The sequence below is a fragment of the Octodon degus genome, unplaced genomic scaffold (genome assembly GCF_000260255.1).
Source record: "Octodon degus isolate 3935 unplaced genomic scaffold, OctDeg1.0 scaffold00281, whole genome shotgun sequence".
Taxonomy (NCBI): Eukaryota; Metazoa; Chordata; class Mammalia; order Rodentia; family Octodontidae; genus Octodon; species Octodon degus.
This window is the reverse complement of record NW_004524857.1, coordinates 1,579,406-1,595,659: the sequence shown is the minus strand read 5'-3', so window position 1 is coordinate 1,595,659 and position 16,254 is coordinate 1,579,406. Positions and strand designations below refer to the sequence as shown.

The 16,254-nt window shown below is 36.8% G+C and overlaps 1 protein-coding gene across 1 annotated transcript in view; it reads left to right on the top strand.

Annotated features, from left to right (window-relative positions):
• Cfap69 (cilia and flagella associated protein 69) overlaps nt 1–16,254 on the top strand; it is a 71,687-nt gene that overhangs the window by 46,572 nt on the left and 8,861 nt on the right. The window contains exons 13-19 of the mRNA XM_023707129.1: nt 528–692; nt 4,203–4,321; nt 6,402–6,520; nt 8,186–8,267; nt 11,589–11,781; nt 14,624–14,761; nt 15,340–15,416. Of these exons, the coding sequence (XP_023562897.1) occupies nt 528–692; nt 4,203–4,321; nt 6,402–6,520; nt 8,186–8,267; nt 11,589–11,781; nt 14,624–14,761; nt 15,340–15,416 (893 nt within the window). The remainder of the gene's footprint in view (nt 1–527; nt 693–4,202; nt 4,322–6,401; nt 6,521–8,185; nt 8,268–11,588; nt 11,782–14,623; nt 14,762–15,339; nt 15,417–16,254) is intronic.

The following is a 16,254-nucleotide window of genomic DNA, read 5'->3' as shown; positions in this document are numbered from 1 at the left end:
TATAGTTATAGTTATATAGTTATAGTGAGGGCCAGCCAAATAGCTCAGTGGATTAAAGCGCCTGCTTAGGCAGAGTGCAGAGGCCAGGGTTCGATCCCCAGCATGCCATGCCGGCCTCACCCCCAGGGCGCACTAGGATGGTGATTGAGATTGGGCATGGTGGCGTGCACCTGTAATCCCAATGCCTGGGAAGCTGAACACAGGTGGATCACTACACGTAGTGAGACCCGACAAACCCTGTAGACCCTTACTAAAATATAAAACATAAAATTATACTGAAGAAAACTAAAAATATAAGGCTCTGTCTAATATATAAATATATATAACATTTTTGGTGAAATTTCAAAATTTTAACATATTTCATTCTGAGAATCAAAGAAAGCAAAAGACATTTTCTACCAACCGTGAAGAAATATGGCAAATTTTTAACATCTGTTTAAACCTATATATCTGACACATTGCTTATTTAAAATGTTTTATATTTTAAATTCTTTGGCATAAAACAAATCATTAATTTTTCTCTGCAGAGCCCTTCTTCAGTCATGGTAACAGTTTCCATGGCACCAGTGGCCGTGGCAACAAGTTCGCACAGATGCGTTACTCTTTGAGATTCCTGCGGGCCATGGTCCACCTTGAAAATGAGACGGTGAACGCAGATCTTTGTGAAAAGGGAACAATTCAGCAGCTGATAGGTAAAACTCAATGTGGCAGTTACTAGTGAAAGAATATTTATATATTAGAGATTTGTTTGAAATACTTTCCCACAAAATTATTTTATCTTTATGCAGAGAAACTCCTTAATATTTTCTTGATCTTTGTTCACATTGGAACCTGCATGTATTTTCCTTCTTAGTGACTCAGCGTCAGCATTATTCCTTTAAACACTGGTCCTTAAATCAGAGATCATTTGATTTATGATTATCTTTTTAGTGCACTATGTTATGTTGCATTCGTCTAATAACATGATCACTATTTTTGGTCAAGTGTCCCAGAGTCATTTTAAAAGAGGATGACATTACATTTTCCAATGCATGTGACATGCTAGCACACTGGTACTTAGTGTAGAAGTGTGCGGCTAACCATGCTACATCCCCTTATTCCTTGAACTGTGTATATGTGAGCTCAGTGTAAAATTCAGAATGCCTAAACAAAAACTGATTTACCTCTTAGGCTATGAAATAGTTCTTCAGCATTCACATTTCCTACTCTGAAAGCAAGAGTTGTTTCAATCATGCACATTCAGTGATTGCTTCAAATAAATCATATACAGCAGCAGGCACAGGGACCAGGGGTTTGATCGCCAGGCCTGCCCTGCTGGCCCCGCCCCAGGGCGTGCTGAGACTGTGACTGAGACTGGGCGTGGTGGTGTGTGCCTATAATCCCAGCACTTAGGAGGCTGTAAACAGGAGGATTAGTATGAGTCTGATCTCGTAGTGAGACCCTGAACACACTGTAGACCCTTCCCTAAAATAATAATAATAATAATAATAATAATAAAATCATATACAGTTGGCCCTCCATGTTCTTGCATGCATGCAGGGATCCAAGCAACTGCACATCAAAAATATTTGAGAATAAATATTATGACTAGGGGCTGGAGAGATGGCTCAGTGGAATAAGCACTTCCCTGGCAAATGCGAGGGTCTGAGTTCAATCCCAACTTATGCAAAAATAAAAAATAAAAATATGACTAAACCAGGAATGTGCAGACTTTCTTTCTTGACATTATTCCCTAAGCAGTATAATATTTTCATTTTGTTAGATATTATGAATAATCTAGAGATTATTTAAAGTACACAGGAAGATATGTGTGGTTTATATGCAAATATATACAAGGGACGTGGGCAACCATGTATTTTGTTAACCAAGGGTCTCACACAAAGACACAAAAGGATGGCTATAATCTGATTATATTAACTTTCATTACTGTGATAAATGATGTCTGAAATAAATGATTATGAGGAGTAAAGTTTTTATGTTTCAAAGTTGTATGAGGAGTAAAGCCTCTCAGAGGCAGGAAGCTCCTTTTTTAATCTAACAGTGTTATGGAGTACAGTAGTGACATGCTTGAAAAATAGTAATTTCATTATGAATTATAAGTGCAGTTTTTACGTAAAAATAATTTCTGCATAGACACTGTGATTACAAACATGTAGATCAGGACACGAGGGACCTTGTCCCTGAGACAACAAAAGAAAAAGTATGTGTGTCAGGAAAAAAGCATGAGTTTTGATTAGTCAGTCAGAGACGATCTATATAATACTGTTTTAGGGAGAAAAATCTGGAAGAAATAGAATAATTTGGTATAGAATAGGGAGAGGGAAGAGGCAAAGAATTAAAAGGTACCTGAATATGAAAAAAAATCAGTATGAATATATTATGTGTTATCAGCTGCAGGGAAATTTCAAGCCTGTACACAGAATGAGTTGATCTAAAAAAAAATGAGGAGACCTGGGCACAGCTGGTTTCAGACTTCTAGAAGTTGCTTCTGGTGAAGGAGTGCAGATCCTGACTGTGGTCTGGCTCTTCACCAAATTCCTCCCTCAGGTCTGGTCTTCCACCTGTATTTCATCAGGGACAAGAGTAGTTCTCCAAGGCTGGCTGTGGATATAGCTGTGGTTTCCTTGGGAATGTGTCTTCATGCCTTTAACAGAGTGACCACTTTAACAGGGAAAATATTTTGTTCAATATTTAAAGCACAAAAGAAATTCATTTTTGAGGCTAGGTTTCATTGTGAATGTCATTTCATCAATGATAGTGGCTGATAGTGGCTATTTTTAAAATTTTTATTAATTTTAATGAGACAGAAATAGCAATGAGCCGGTTTCAAAACAGGTTAGTAGGATAGTTACCATAATTAATACATTGCACATTGTTGTCTTCTTCGTAGTAGTTATTCCGAGGGGCTGGGGAGATGGCTCAGTGCAATAAGCACTTCCCTTGCAAGCTCAAGGGTCTGAGTTCAATCCCCATTTCTGCAAAAAAAAAAAAAAAAAAGTAGTTATTCAGAGTACAAGATGCAGACATGATCTCTTGTCTAAACAATATTAGTACAACTCTTTCTTCTCGTTGATAGTGGCTATTTTTAAATCTATTTCAGTGTTGATTAGAAGGGAAAAGTTTTGAAAAACATGGAATTATGCAGCCTCGAGTTGTTGATGACATGCTCAAATAGATATGAGAAAATCTAGAGAAAAATAAGAGATAGAAATGGGCTTAATAAGTGCCTACCTAGCAAGTACAAGGTCCTGAGTTCTATCTCTGATACTACAACAAAAAAGAAAGGAAGGAAGGAAGAAAGGAAAGAAGGGAGGGAGGGAGAGAGAGAGAGAGAGAAAAGGGAGGGAGGGAGGGAGGGAAGAATGAACAAATGAAAGGACGAACAGAAAGGAAGGAAGGAAGAAAGGAAAGAAGGGAGGGAGGGAGAGAGAGAGAGAGAGAAAAGGGAGGGAGGGAGGGAGGGAAGAATGAACAAATGAAAGGACGAACAGAAAGGAAGGAAGGAAGGAAGAAAAGAAAAGAAGAAAAAAAAGAAAAGAAAAGAAAAGAAAGAAAAGAAGAAAAGAAAAGAGAGATGTATTCATATTTAGGGACCAGGGAGATATTTCATTGGCATAAGCACCTGCCTGGCAAGTGCAAGGTCCTGAGTTCAATCCCTGGTTTAAAAAAAAAAAAAAAAAAAAAAGCTTAGGTAGGTCTTCTACTTTTGCTAACAATGAAGAGAGGAAGAGACAAGGCAAACTACAGCCAGAAATTTGGTCACTATTTTCAAAGGCCTTGCTAAGGGAGTGAACCTAGGAAACACTAGCCTCAAACTTGCAATCCCCCTTCCTCAGCCTCCCAAGTAGCTGGGATTACAGGCATATGCCCCTACTTGCAGCTGTTGAGGACTCTTCATAACACTACATTAACACTGTACTAGAATTTCTATATATGTGGGACTAATGATTGTACTGAGACTGTCTATGTATATGGGGCTATCTACATGTTTATAAAAGGTCTATGACTGTATCGCAAGATTAAGGAATCCACTTTTTACCTCCTGTCTATAATTTCTGCATTACTATGCATCGAAAATAGCCCCTTTTAAAATAGTTTTCCTAGGTGAAGAGATTTTTTTGGGAAGAATTTCCAAAACGTAATTCATCCAAATGTTTTTAAAAGTGTCCAATAACATGATATTCCTTAAATTTTTGTACCAGGAATCTTTAAAAATATTATAAGCCATCCTAATGAGAAAGAAGAAGCCATTGTTTTAGAAATCCAGTCTGATATATTACTTATCTTATCTGGTCTTTGTGAACATCACATTCAAAGGAAGGTATGTTTGCCTGTAAATCAAAAGTTTGTTCAGCTCTCCCAATCAACTGAAACTATGAATGCTTTAAGTGTCTATAATGTCATTTTTAACCTTGTGAAAGATCAATATTGTTTTTATAATTAAGAGTATGATTACAGTGAAGTGCATAGATCTTATATATTTTAGTAGGTTTTAATGAACTAATATTCCAATTCAAATGATATTCTCATCTCCCTATAAAATTTCTTTATTCCCTTACCAGTCACCTAACACCTCCAGTTAACCAGTTTCTACTCATAGATTGATTTTGCCTAATCTTTAAATCACTCAATATTTCTTCTTTTGTACCTCTTTTCTGTTACCCAGAGAGAAATAATGGTATCTCTGAAATATATATGTACATATATATTTATATATCTGTATCTATATCTATCAGATATCTGATATATAGAGATAGAAAGATATTGTACCCCAAAAAATATAGAGATATTCTACCCCAAATATATATAGATATATAGATACAGATATAGATATAGATATAGATATAGATACAGATATATACACACTTCAGGAAAAGAGAAACTTGTACAAGTATTTTAATACTAAGTTTGTTGTAACATCTTGAGAGTATATGTTACCTTTGGCCTCTACATTTACAAAAAGTGCTCAAAGTGGTGGCCATCAGCTTCTAGACACTTATTAGTAAAACAAACTGCTGCTTAGGAAATATTGGTCATTGAGATTGCTGCACATGCATTTTTAACTTTTTTAAACAATGATTCATTTGCATTTTATTTCATCAAGAGAAGAAACAGAAGCTGTCTGGTTTTCATCACATCAAGCTTAATTTCTTTTCTAAGAGACACAGCACAGTGAGTTTTCTGCAATATACATCTTCTAGGATTCCTCAAATGAGGGTAACACCATCTGTTGAAAAACCATCGTACTATTTTCCTTTTCCTGCAGTGTGTGTATATACATTGTTTTGGCTCTAGATAGATAGATAGATAGGTAGATAGATAGATAGATAGATAGATAGATAGATAGACAGATCTTGGTCATTAGGTAATTTCTTTTTATGGCTCATATACCAAAATCTGTTTATTCATGCAAATTATAAGCACTTGGATTGTTTTCCTTTGCTATAATTGGAATAAAAGCTTCCTTGAACATTCTTGGACCAGTCTTCCTTGTGGATATTATGCTTTCATTTCTCCTGAGTAAATACCTTGGATTAGAATTTGTAGACATAAAGAAGATATATGTTTATCATCATAAGAAACTGCAAATTTTCCAAAGTAGACTGTACTATTATGAATGTTGTTTGGGAGTTTCAATTAGTTCACACCTAAAAGTAAAATTTATGACAAGAGTTCAATTCCCTTCCGTCTTTTTTACCTCCATAGTAAAATGTGTCTTAAAATGTATAATTTAAGTAAAGAACAGTGAAATAGGAAAGATAATAATATAAAATTATGAAGGCTTACGTAGACAGATTTAAGGAGAGGCAAGGAGGAGTAAATGTAGGTTTAGCTGTGAGCCTTGATGTGATTCCTGCATTCTTCCTCCCCGCCTCTGGGCTCTTCTGGAAGTGTCATCACAGTCTTGCTTATGGGAGCCAGAACAGACTGGGATAATAAAAAGATAGCATGAGAAAATATTAAATGTTAATAATTTTGCATAAGTTGTTAAAAGATCTGTTCATATACTTCTCTCTTGAGAGTATTATAAAAAATACTATAAAATCTTCCATGATAATTACTACTATCTAGTATTCATCTAGTATGATTTTAGACTACATTCATTGTAACATGGAAGAAAATAACAGAAAATCTTAGTACTTTTTTAAGAGGAAAAGAGAAAACAAAAACTATAAAGTGTCCAGGTCTGTTAGCCTTCTTTTCAACTGATAAGCTTTACAATAATTTCTCATGAATTCCCAGAATAAAATTGTTAAATTGTATTAAAATATTATTTTCTTAATAATATTACTAATAATATTTTCTGATAGAAAAATATATAGTTTTAGGGAATGCAGTGGGGAAGAGATGGGATTGTATACTTTCATCAAGAAATAATTGTAAATGAATTTCTTCAACAGAAAATCTTTGGAACTGAAGGTGTAGATATAGTTCTTCATGTAATGAAAACTGACCCCAAGAAGTTACAGAGTGGCCTAGGCTATAGTGTACTTCTTTTTAGTACACTGGACAGCATTTGGTAGGTATTACTATAATCAAGTTAGGTAAAAATCGTTAACTTGACAACTATAGACACCAATTTTCTTCACCCACAACCATACCAGAGCTAACTGTCCATACGCCATTTTTCCTTTAGATAGTCCAAAACTGAAGCTGTGCCTTTTGGAAAGTAACCTTCTACATTACAGAAATAGAAATCATTCTTACATCTGCATTTAAGTCTTTGTTTTTGTGATTTGAACTCCCTCTAGCTTAGTGCAGGGAAAGCAGCCCTCCATTGTTCCTCACACTGCTGGGCTTTGGCTCTGCTGCTCAGATCTCCGTTCTCTTCTACTGGTCACTTACTATTCTTTGTAATACTGTGCTGTTTTGCAGTCATATCTTTTAAATAAGTCTAGATATCTGATAATCCTCCAACTTTTTCTTTCTTCATCAAGATTGTCTTAGGTTTTTTTTTGTTTTGTTTTGTTTTTGGTGCTTTGCATTTAGATATTGTCCAGTTTATCCAGAGAAACAGAATCTGTAAGAGTGTTGTATATTTATGATAAGACATTGGCACATAATTATGAAGGCTGGAAAGTTCCAACCTGGACAATAAGTCAGACAGCTGGACCCTGGGAGGGTGGAAGGGGTAGTTGCGGCTTGTGACCAATAGTCTGAAGACTAGCAGAGCTGATGGGCCAAGTTCCAGCCTGAGAGGTAGGCTTTCCACACAAGAGCGGCAGCTTCTTAGTAGGAGTCTAGAGGCTTCCGTCCTAGCTCAGCCGGCAGGCAGAGGAGTTCCCACTTCCTCAGCTCTTTATTCTGTTCAAGTCTTCAACTGATTAAGGCCCACCTACACTAAGGTCATCTGCTTCATTAGGTCTACTGATGTAACTAGTTTTCTCATCCAGAAGTACTCTCATGGACTAAACAGCTGTATGTCTGATGGCACTCTAGGAAGTAAAACCTATAAGTACCTGTGTTGGGGAAGCCAAGCTGTTTGTCCCTTTGACCAACAACCTCTCCCTAACACACACATGCACACACACACACACACACACACACACACACACACCACATCATGAAAAAAATAGTAAAGACAACGTTCACTTGCTGTCAGTAGGGAATGCTATGTAGGGTAGGGTCCCGGGAAGGTGACCCCAGCAAGTTTGCAGTGCCCAGGAGGAGCACAAGTCAGTCTTGTTACTACTCACTGCCACCAGCAACAGCTTATTCAGCCCGTGTTGCTGCAGGGAAAACAGTGAAAGTAGCCCTGGGAGTAGCTTCCGTTCTTCCCCTCCTGAGATCCACATACTTACACAGCCAGCACATCAGCAAGTAATCTCGACAGCAAAGATGGGATGCAATCAAGAAACAACAGCCTCCTGAAAAAGTAAACAGATAGCCTGGAAGGCATAGTTATTGGAGCAACTAGTGGTTACCTTTAAGAATAGTTGTCATGAAAGCAAAGCACTTGCAGAAAAAAAAAAAAAGTATGAAGAACAAATGATGTTTTTAAAAAGTTAACATTGATTCCCATTGGTAAAGTGCCTTCCAAGTTCCATTTTTAAAGTAAAATCACTAGTTATTTGATTTAAAGGGATGAAGAAAAGTAGTTTTTGAAAATTCCTTGATAGAAAAAAAAAAAAGCTCTGTAACAATAAACTCGCTTTGTCAGTGAGCAACTTTCTTTTCATTTAAGGTGCTGTATCTTGGGATGTTATCCCTCAGAAGATTACTTTCTTGAAAAGGAGGGCATTTTTATCCTTTTGGATGTTTTAGCTGTAAGTATGGTCACAGTAACTGGAAGTCCAGAGGAAATGGGGCTGTAAGAATGGAAGCCAGTGCCTCGTACATCCCGAGCAAGGGCTCTGTTGGGCTGTATCCCTACCCCTAAATGTCCTTCTTAACCTTTCCAAACCAAGCACCACACACCACTATCTTGTCAATAAGTGTGTCCCCAAATCATGGTTAAATATATTGTTTTAAATAAATATTTTTCTTGGAGATTCATGAAACACAAAATGTGAACATGAAATATTAAAGATTATGAAAATTCCTCTAGAGGCTGGGGAGATAGCTTGCCTATCTGGCAAGTGCAAGGACTGGAGTTCAATCCCCAGTATCACATGCACTGCAGCCCTAGAACCCCGGCGCCCTGAGCCGACCCCAGAACTGGGCATGGTGGTGCACGCATGGAATCCCAGCACTGGGGAGGTTGAGACAGGGGGATCACTATGAGTCTGAGCTGCATAGCAAGACCCTGTATCAACAAAAAAGAAAGAAAAAATAAAGAAAATTAAATTTTCCTCTAGTGAAGAAATTGGTTTACTTAGTGTTCCTAAATGTATGCAAGCAGAGAATTTTTTTCCCATCAACCTAAGAAACAGTTTGCAATGAGTATATCTGTACCAAATCTTATAGACATTATTGTAACTTCTAGCTTTCCCCCAGTATTAGTTCAAAGCCTGGGCTGGGGAGATAGCTCTGCGATCTAAGCACCTGCCTGGCAAGCGCGAGGATTCCGACTCCATCCTGGTACTACATGCTGCGTCAGCCCCAGAACTACAGGTCACCGTGCTGGCCACAGAGACTGGGCATTATGGTGCATGCCTATAACCCCAGCGCTGGGGAGGCTGAGACCAGAAGACCACTATGAGTCTGAGCTGCTTAGCGCTTTGTACTAAATGCATACATACGTACATACATACGTGATTTTTAATTTTTTTTTTAAAGTTAAAGGCCTGGGTAGACGAGGTAAGCATTTAGAAAAGACGAGGTAAGCATTTAGAAAGAACTATATATAGTGGGGAGGAGTGAGGACGCCTCAGTGTGGCTGCAGGGTGAGCAGCAGTGAGCAGACGAAGCCTTCCAGTAAAGGCAGCCCCCACCCAGCAGGCAGGAAGAACATAAACTTCAGTTCTAGCCTCAATTCTAAGTCAAAATGGTAGGGAATACAAATTCTTATTTCATCCTAGTAAAATTTGGGGAAAAATTCTCATGAGGACTGTTAGCTATGTCTTGGCCTATGATTGCCACCATTCTTGATCTTATTAATAATGAGCCTGCTTTAATTTAATAGACATGCTAACATTATTTGTATGCCTTCCTGTCCCTAACATAAAATTGGTGGGCCTGGGGAGATAGCTCAGTAGAATAAGTGCTTGCCTGGCAAGCGCAGGGTCCTGAGTTCAATCCTTGGTACTGCAAACTAGATAAATAAATAAATAGATAAATAAATAAATAAATAAATAAATAAATAAATAAAATTGGTTAATAAGTGTTTTATGTCATCTTCTATAAAACAAGGGTAACAATATAATCTGCCTCATCATACTGTTGGAAGAGTTAAGTGAGTGATACTATGTACACATGCCTCTGTATGCATGCACACATGTGCATACATGTGTATACATACATACATACATACATTGGTTAAAATCATGCCTGACACATCACTATGCATTTTATTGCTGTATCATTATGTTAATATGGACTGAATCAATAAAGTACAAATTATAAATATGCTGTAATGAATTTTTTTAAAAATCTTTTTGAGACAGGGTCTTTCTGTGCAGTTCAGGCTGGCCTTGAGCTCACTTTGTACCCCAGGCTGGTCTTGAACTCGCAACCATCCTCCTCTCTCAGCCTTTCTAGTGCTGGGATTACGGGTGTGCACCACCATGCCCCACGTGAATTTTTTGTATCAACTTTAAACTTTGGCATTTGCCTCTTCCTTCTGAAAGTGTACCCACCGAATGAAATTCTACTACAATATTTATCAAGTATACAGCAGTAATTTTTATCATTGGTTAAATATTATTGAGAGCTTGCTATGTGCCAGGCAGTCTCATACAACATATAACCCTTTGTAGGTAATACTAGTATCTCATATCAGGAAAAAAATCATTTTTTATAGTACAAAAAACAGCACATTTCCCTTGTTGTATTCTATTAGCAATATAAGAATTAATCAATAAAAGATTTTCACATTAAAAAATGACTAGGTGGAGGCCACAGCATCTGACTGAATTTCTATACTTAAATTTTGGTTTACTAGCCAGGCATGGTCATGAACACCTGTAATCCCTGCACTTGGGAAGCTGAGGCAAGAAGATCGCCACAAGTTTGTGGCCAGCCTGGGATATGTAGCATGTTCAAGGCCAGACTGGACTGCATAGCAAGACCCCGACTCAAAACAATTTTTTTTTTTTTTTTGAAAATTAAGGAAATTTTGTTTGTTCTTAGGGGATTTTTTTTTGAATGATTGAGTACCCTATAGGTATTATTGTTAAGCTACAAAGGTGCATTTTACTTTTTAATCATTGCACCATCAATCATTGTCTTGATAATGAAGATAGTGTATCTAATGGGATGCCTTCAAATTTTAGCAAAGCACAGAACATGAAAACCCTGTAACTACAGCAACATGCTGCTGCTGACCTTTGCGGTGCAGGTTGTAGCTCAGTGGCTTAGCACTTGCCTATGTGCACAGCCCTGAATATGATCCCTAGTGCTAAAAAAGAAATAATTTAAAATATCTTCATTCATTTTTGCCAATCTCCCTTTTCCAAATCAACTACATTCCTTGATCATGATACATATTTAGGACTACCTGACGAATTATAACAAAAGGGCCGGCCAAATAGTTTAGCGGATTAAAGCACCTGCAAGCAGGTGCAGGGGCAGGGGCCAGGCTTTTGATCCCCAGGCCTGCTGTGCTGGCCCCACCCCCATGGTGCGCTGAGACAGCAATTGACACTGGGCATGGTGGCACGTTCCTGTAATCCCACCTCTTGGGAGGCTGTAAAGAGGCAGATCACTGAGTCCAATCTAGTAGTGAGACTCTGAACACCCTGTAGACCCTTCCCTAAAATACCAAAAAAAAAAAAAAAAGTTGTTACAATCTTTTTTAATCTCTAATTTCTGATACTAAAAATACCCAATGCAGTTGGTGTCTATTTTTAACAGGAGATTGTCCCCAAATCATACTTAGATTCTTGGGTTAGAAGGAACTTACTGATGATACATTTCTCTTGTTTAAGAAAAGTAATCTTCCTTAATTTTTATCACAATTTTCTTTGTTTTCTGTTTTCTTGCTAAAGTTAAACCAAAAAAAGTTCTGCAATCTAATACTTGGAATAATGGTTGAATTCTGTGATAATCCCAAAACTGCAGCTCATGTCAATGCTTGGAGAGGAAAAAAGAATCAGACAGCTGCTAGTCTTTTAATTAAACTGTGGAGAAAAGAAGAAAAAGAGCTAGGAGTAAAGCGTGACAAATACGGGAAGATCATTGGTAAGTGTATCTGGGACTTTTAGTGGAAGCAACTGGATGCATATTTTTAAGAGATTTAAAGAGTATGATGAAAATATGAGGATTTTCACCCCATTTTCTAAAGTACTTTTCACAGCGCTTCGAAGATGTTGCTATCATAAATTCTGAACCATTGGCCTGGCTCTCTGGTACGAGCCTGTGAACCTACATGCCAGAGGGGCAAGGCTAGAGGATCCCACGTTTGAGCCCATCCTCTGCAATTTAGCAACTTAGAGCCTGTCTCAAAATAAAAATTAAAAAAAAAAAAATAGGGAGCCAGGGAGATGGCTCAGTAGAATAAGCACTTGCCTGGCAAGTGCAAAGGCCTGAATTAAATCCCAGGTTCCACCAAATAAATAAATATAAAAACAAGGACTGGGCATGTAACAGTGCAAAAAGCCTAGGGCTCAATTCCTAGTATGGTCAAAAACTAAATTAAAAAAAAATTGTTAATATGAATACTTAGTGACTAGAACGGAGCAAGTCAATGGCAGGTTTAGATTTTTTATAGAATATTTTTAAAACATAGTACTTGGCTACATTTATTTACTTCCAGTACTTTTTTGTCTTTTTTAAAAATTTTATTTATTTTTTACTAATTTTATTGAAAAAGAAATAGCAATGAGACAGTTTCAAGACATGTTAGTAGGACAGTTACAATAATTAATACATTGCATATTGTTGTCTTCATAGTAGTTATTCAGAGTAAAAGCTGAAGACATGTCTTCTCTAAACACTTTAGTATAAATCTTTCTTATTGAACTAAGAGAAAGTAGCTGTATATCTATCCTAATTTTGTATATACAGATATTTTTTTTCACTACAAAATGAACCTTCATTTACATCCCCCCTTTTTGTTTAGTTTTGTCAGAGATGGGTGTCCCATTGCCATTCAAATATTGTAGGTACATGAATTCAGTAAAATAATCCAATGTAGCTCAATAGTCCATAATGGTACAGGCTTATCCGCGGAACTGGTAATGTCGGAAGTTGTTGACTTGAGCCTTTTGCAGCTCAATATTTTTTTGTCTTTTTGAGACAGGCTCTCCCTATGTGGTTCAGGCTGACCTTGAGCTCATTTTGTAGCCCAGGCTGTTCTCAAACTTGCATTGATTCTCCTGCCTCAGCCTCCTGAGTGCTGGGATTATAGGCATGCACCACCATGCCTGGCTTAATAGTACTTTCTAATGAAGTATTTTTGGGCTTTCTGCTTTTACAAAGAGATTCAGTATTATTCCATTTACCAGTAAATTTTAGGGATGCAAATAGGGTGCTTCATAACAATTTTAATAATTTTTACCTTAATATTTACACAATTTATAAACAAATTTTTTCCTAAGTAAAAATATTTTAATTACCATAGTCATGAGGTTTATAGTCTGAGAATACATTGTTCATTTATGTATTCTATAATGCCATATTACATCTCCTAAGCCTTTTAAGATTCTAATTGCAGTTTTGTTTTATCAAAAATATGTTATTTATTTTTAAATGAACATGTCTCTGATGATTTCTATTTTCAACCCATTTTTTGCCATAATTTTATTGATAAACAAATAGCAATGAGACAGCTTCAAATCGGTAGGACAGTTTCAATAATTAACACACCGCATACATTCTTCTTAGTGGTTAATTGCTATACAAGATGCGGACTTGATATCCTATCTACAAACACCATTAGAACAAATCATTCTATTCATTAAGAGAATGTAACTATATATCTATCTTAACCACTTTGAATACACAGAAACAAAATGGACATTAATCTGTATCCCCTTTTTTTGTTAAGTTCCAGTATTTGAATATTATAGGTGTGTAAACTCAGCAAAATATTCTAAAAGAGTCCAGTAGCCCATAATAGTATTGGGTCTTCCACTTTACTGGCAATGTCAGAAATTGTTGACCTGAGTCCCCTACAGCTCAACATAACAGCATGGCTTTACTTCTTATACTTCATTTTTATACTTTTCTACTGGATGGTTAAGACCAAGGTAAAGCAGGACCTATGCAAGAGTTGTAGCTTTTGGGTCTGATGAGGTCAGTGAAATCCCCTCAGGATTTATCCTGAGATCTTGTACCTCAGATTGTAGAAGCTTAGTCAAGTGTCAGCCATGTGGATGAGTCACAGCCATTGCTTGGCCAATGTGCTCTCCGTGAAAGCCTGAGAGAATGTTTTCTCTCCATGTGACTCTCCTTAGGCACACTCTACATCATCGATCACTTTCCTCTTTGGTCCCATAATCTCCTTGATCAGAAAATTTGGGACACTACCAAGTTACATGATGTTACAGTACAAGTTCTCATATGTCTTGAGTCTTAATTGGCTTGGAAGGCTAGGGCCAAAATGATGTTCAGCCCATTTTTATTACTTGAAATATTTTGTTTGCTTATTTGCTGGTACTGAAGAAGTTAGTTACATAAAAAAATTCCCTTTTAAAAATAACTATACTTTGGGCCAGGGAGATGGCTCAGTAAATAAGTTCTTGCTTGGCGAGTGCAAGGTCATGAGTTCAATGCCCGGTTCCACAAAAAAACAAAACAAAACAAAATCTATATTTTGTATAAATAATAAAAATGAAAGCTTTAGGTTTTGCCACAGAGAAAAATTCCTGATTCTACTTTGAAAAAAGTAACTATGTGTAAGATACTATTTCACTATTGGAATGTTTTTAAATACTTTATGGCCTATAGACTGAAGTTTAAAAATTAAATATTAAAAAAAATTAAAATAAAAATAAAAAATAAATAAAAAATAAAAATTAAATATTTATTTACGATAGTTTTTATCTATTCCTTCCGTATTTTTGTGATATCCAATGATCAGACACGAAGAGGCCTCTGTTTACTAGTTTTCAAGAAGAACAAAAAACTACGTCACTGCCTGCTAACTGCCCTTCTATTGCAGTCATGGATGTTGCTGAGAATATCAGAGCAAAAATTTACGCTGTGTTGGGCAAACTAGGTAAGCAGCTATGGCTCGAATCTGTAAGCGCTTCCCTGCATGGCGGAGCATCCCTGGACGGTGATTTTGCTTTGGACCCCGTTCTTCAAACATTCAGTCCCTTTGTGTGGGTAAGGGTGTGATCCACTGTTGCCCCGACGCCCCGAGGGCACCACTGGCCAAATAAATGAGAATTTCTGGACGTGAAGCCCCAGCATCAGTATCTTTTCAAGTTTCCCAGGCAGTTCCAGCGTGCAGCCAGAGGTAAGGGCGGTTAGTGTAGATGATCAGCCGTAAGCAATTAGCATTCCGACTCACCTAAGCTTTCTGTAAGTCTTTGCTTCCTGTGAAAGGAGCCCTCCCTCTCCAGCTTCACAAAGTCAGGTATCACTGTCAGCCCAGCCCAGACACAGAAAGGGTGCTGTCCAGGTCACAACTGGACAAGGGCAGTCTCTTACGGGAGGCACTGACACTCACGAAAGCAGCGATTCCACAAACTGAGATGAAAGTAGAAGGAACCGTTTATGTTTGTTTGAGTGATATGCTTCTCGGTTCACTTGCTCTGTGTAAAGAAATCTCTATTTATAAACCCTATTTAGATTTTGAAAACTTGCCTGGCCTGTCTGCTGAAGATTTTGTCACCCTCTGTATCATACATAGATATCTTGATTTTAAAGTGAGTACCATTTTAATAATGTTAATAGTTTTGTTTAATAATGTTGTTATTAAATCTGTTATGACAATAAATGGAGAAATATTTGTCCATAGCTGTGAGTAGTCATCCACATGTTATGTGGTTTTTATTCTCTATTTTCCATCTATTTGTAAACACACCATTAATTGACTGGTAGGATTTCACCCAACATTAGCTTATAAAACATATATTATTGACAGAGCTATTCAGAAGCCTAACAAATTTTTAAATAAAAATTTCTCTTTTTGGAGCGCATTAAGAATTAGAATTAAATAAATTTTTACTAAAATAAAGTATTACTATTTATCCAAGTATTTCTATATTATTACTTTAAATCATGATCAGTTAAAACATATTAGATTGCTTACATCATTGGTTATATTTTCACCAGTAAATAATAATAGCTGCTGTCACTATTTCTCTTAATCAATCGTTACTCTGTAAGGCAGGTAAGGCAAAGACAGGCTACTTGGGGCTGGCCTTTTGATCCCATTTTCTTTTTGTTGTTTTGTTGTTTTGTTTTTGGTTTTTTGGCAGAACTAGGATTGAACTTAGGCCCCTAAATTTGCCAGGCAAGTTCTTATTCTACTGAGCCATCTCCCCACCCCCTTGATCTGTAGTTTTCAAGGCTGATTTATTTTCCAGTTAGGTCTCACTTAGGCAGAAACATAGTATGTATTTGAATGTTATTAATGCATAAACTCCTATTTTTAAATGAAACCAAAACCGAATTTTTTTAATAGGTTGCAAATTGAAAATGAATTATTTACAAACATAACTGAATATAACAATAAAAACTGTCCAAAATAAAAATGAAGAA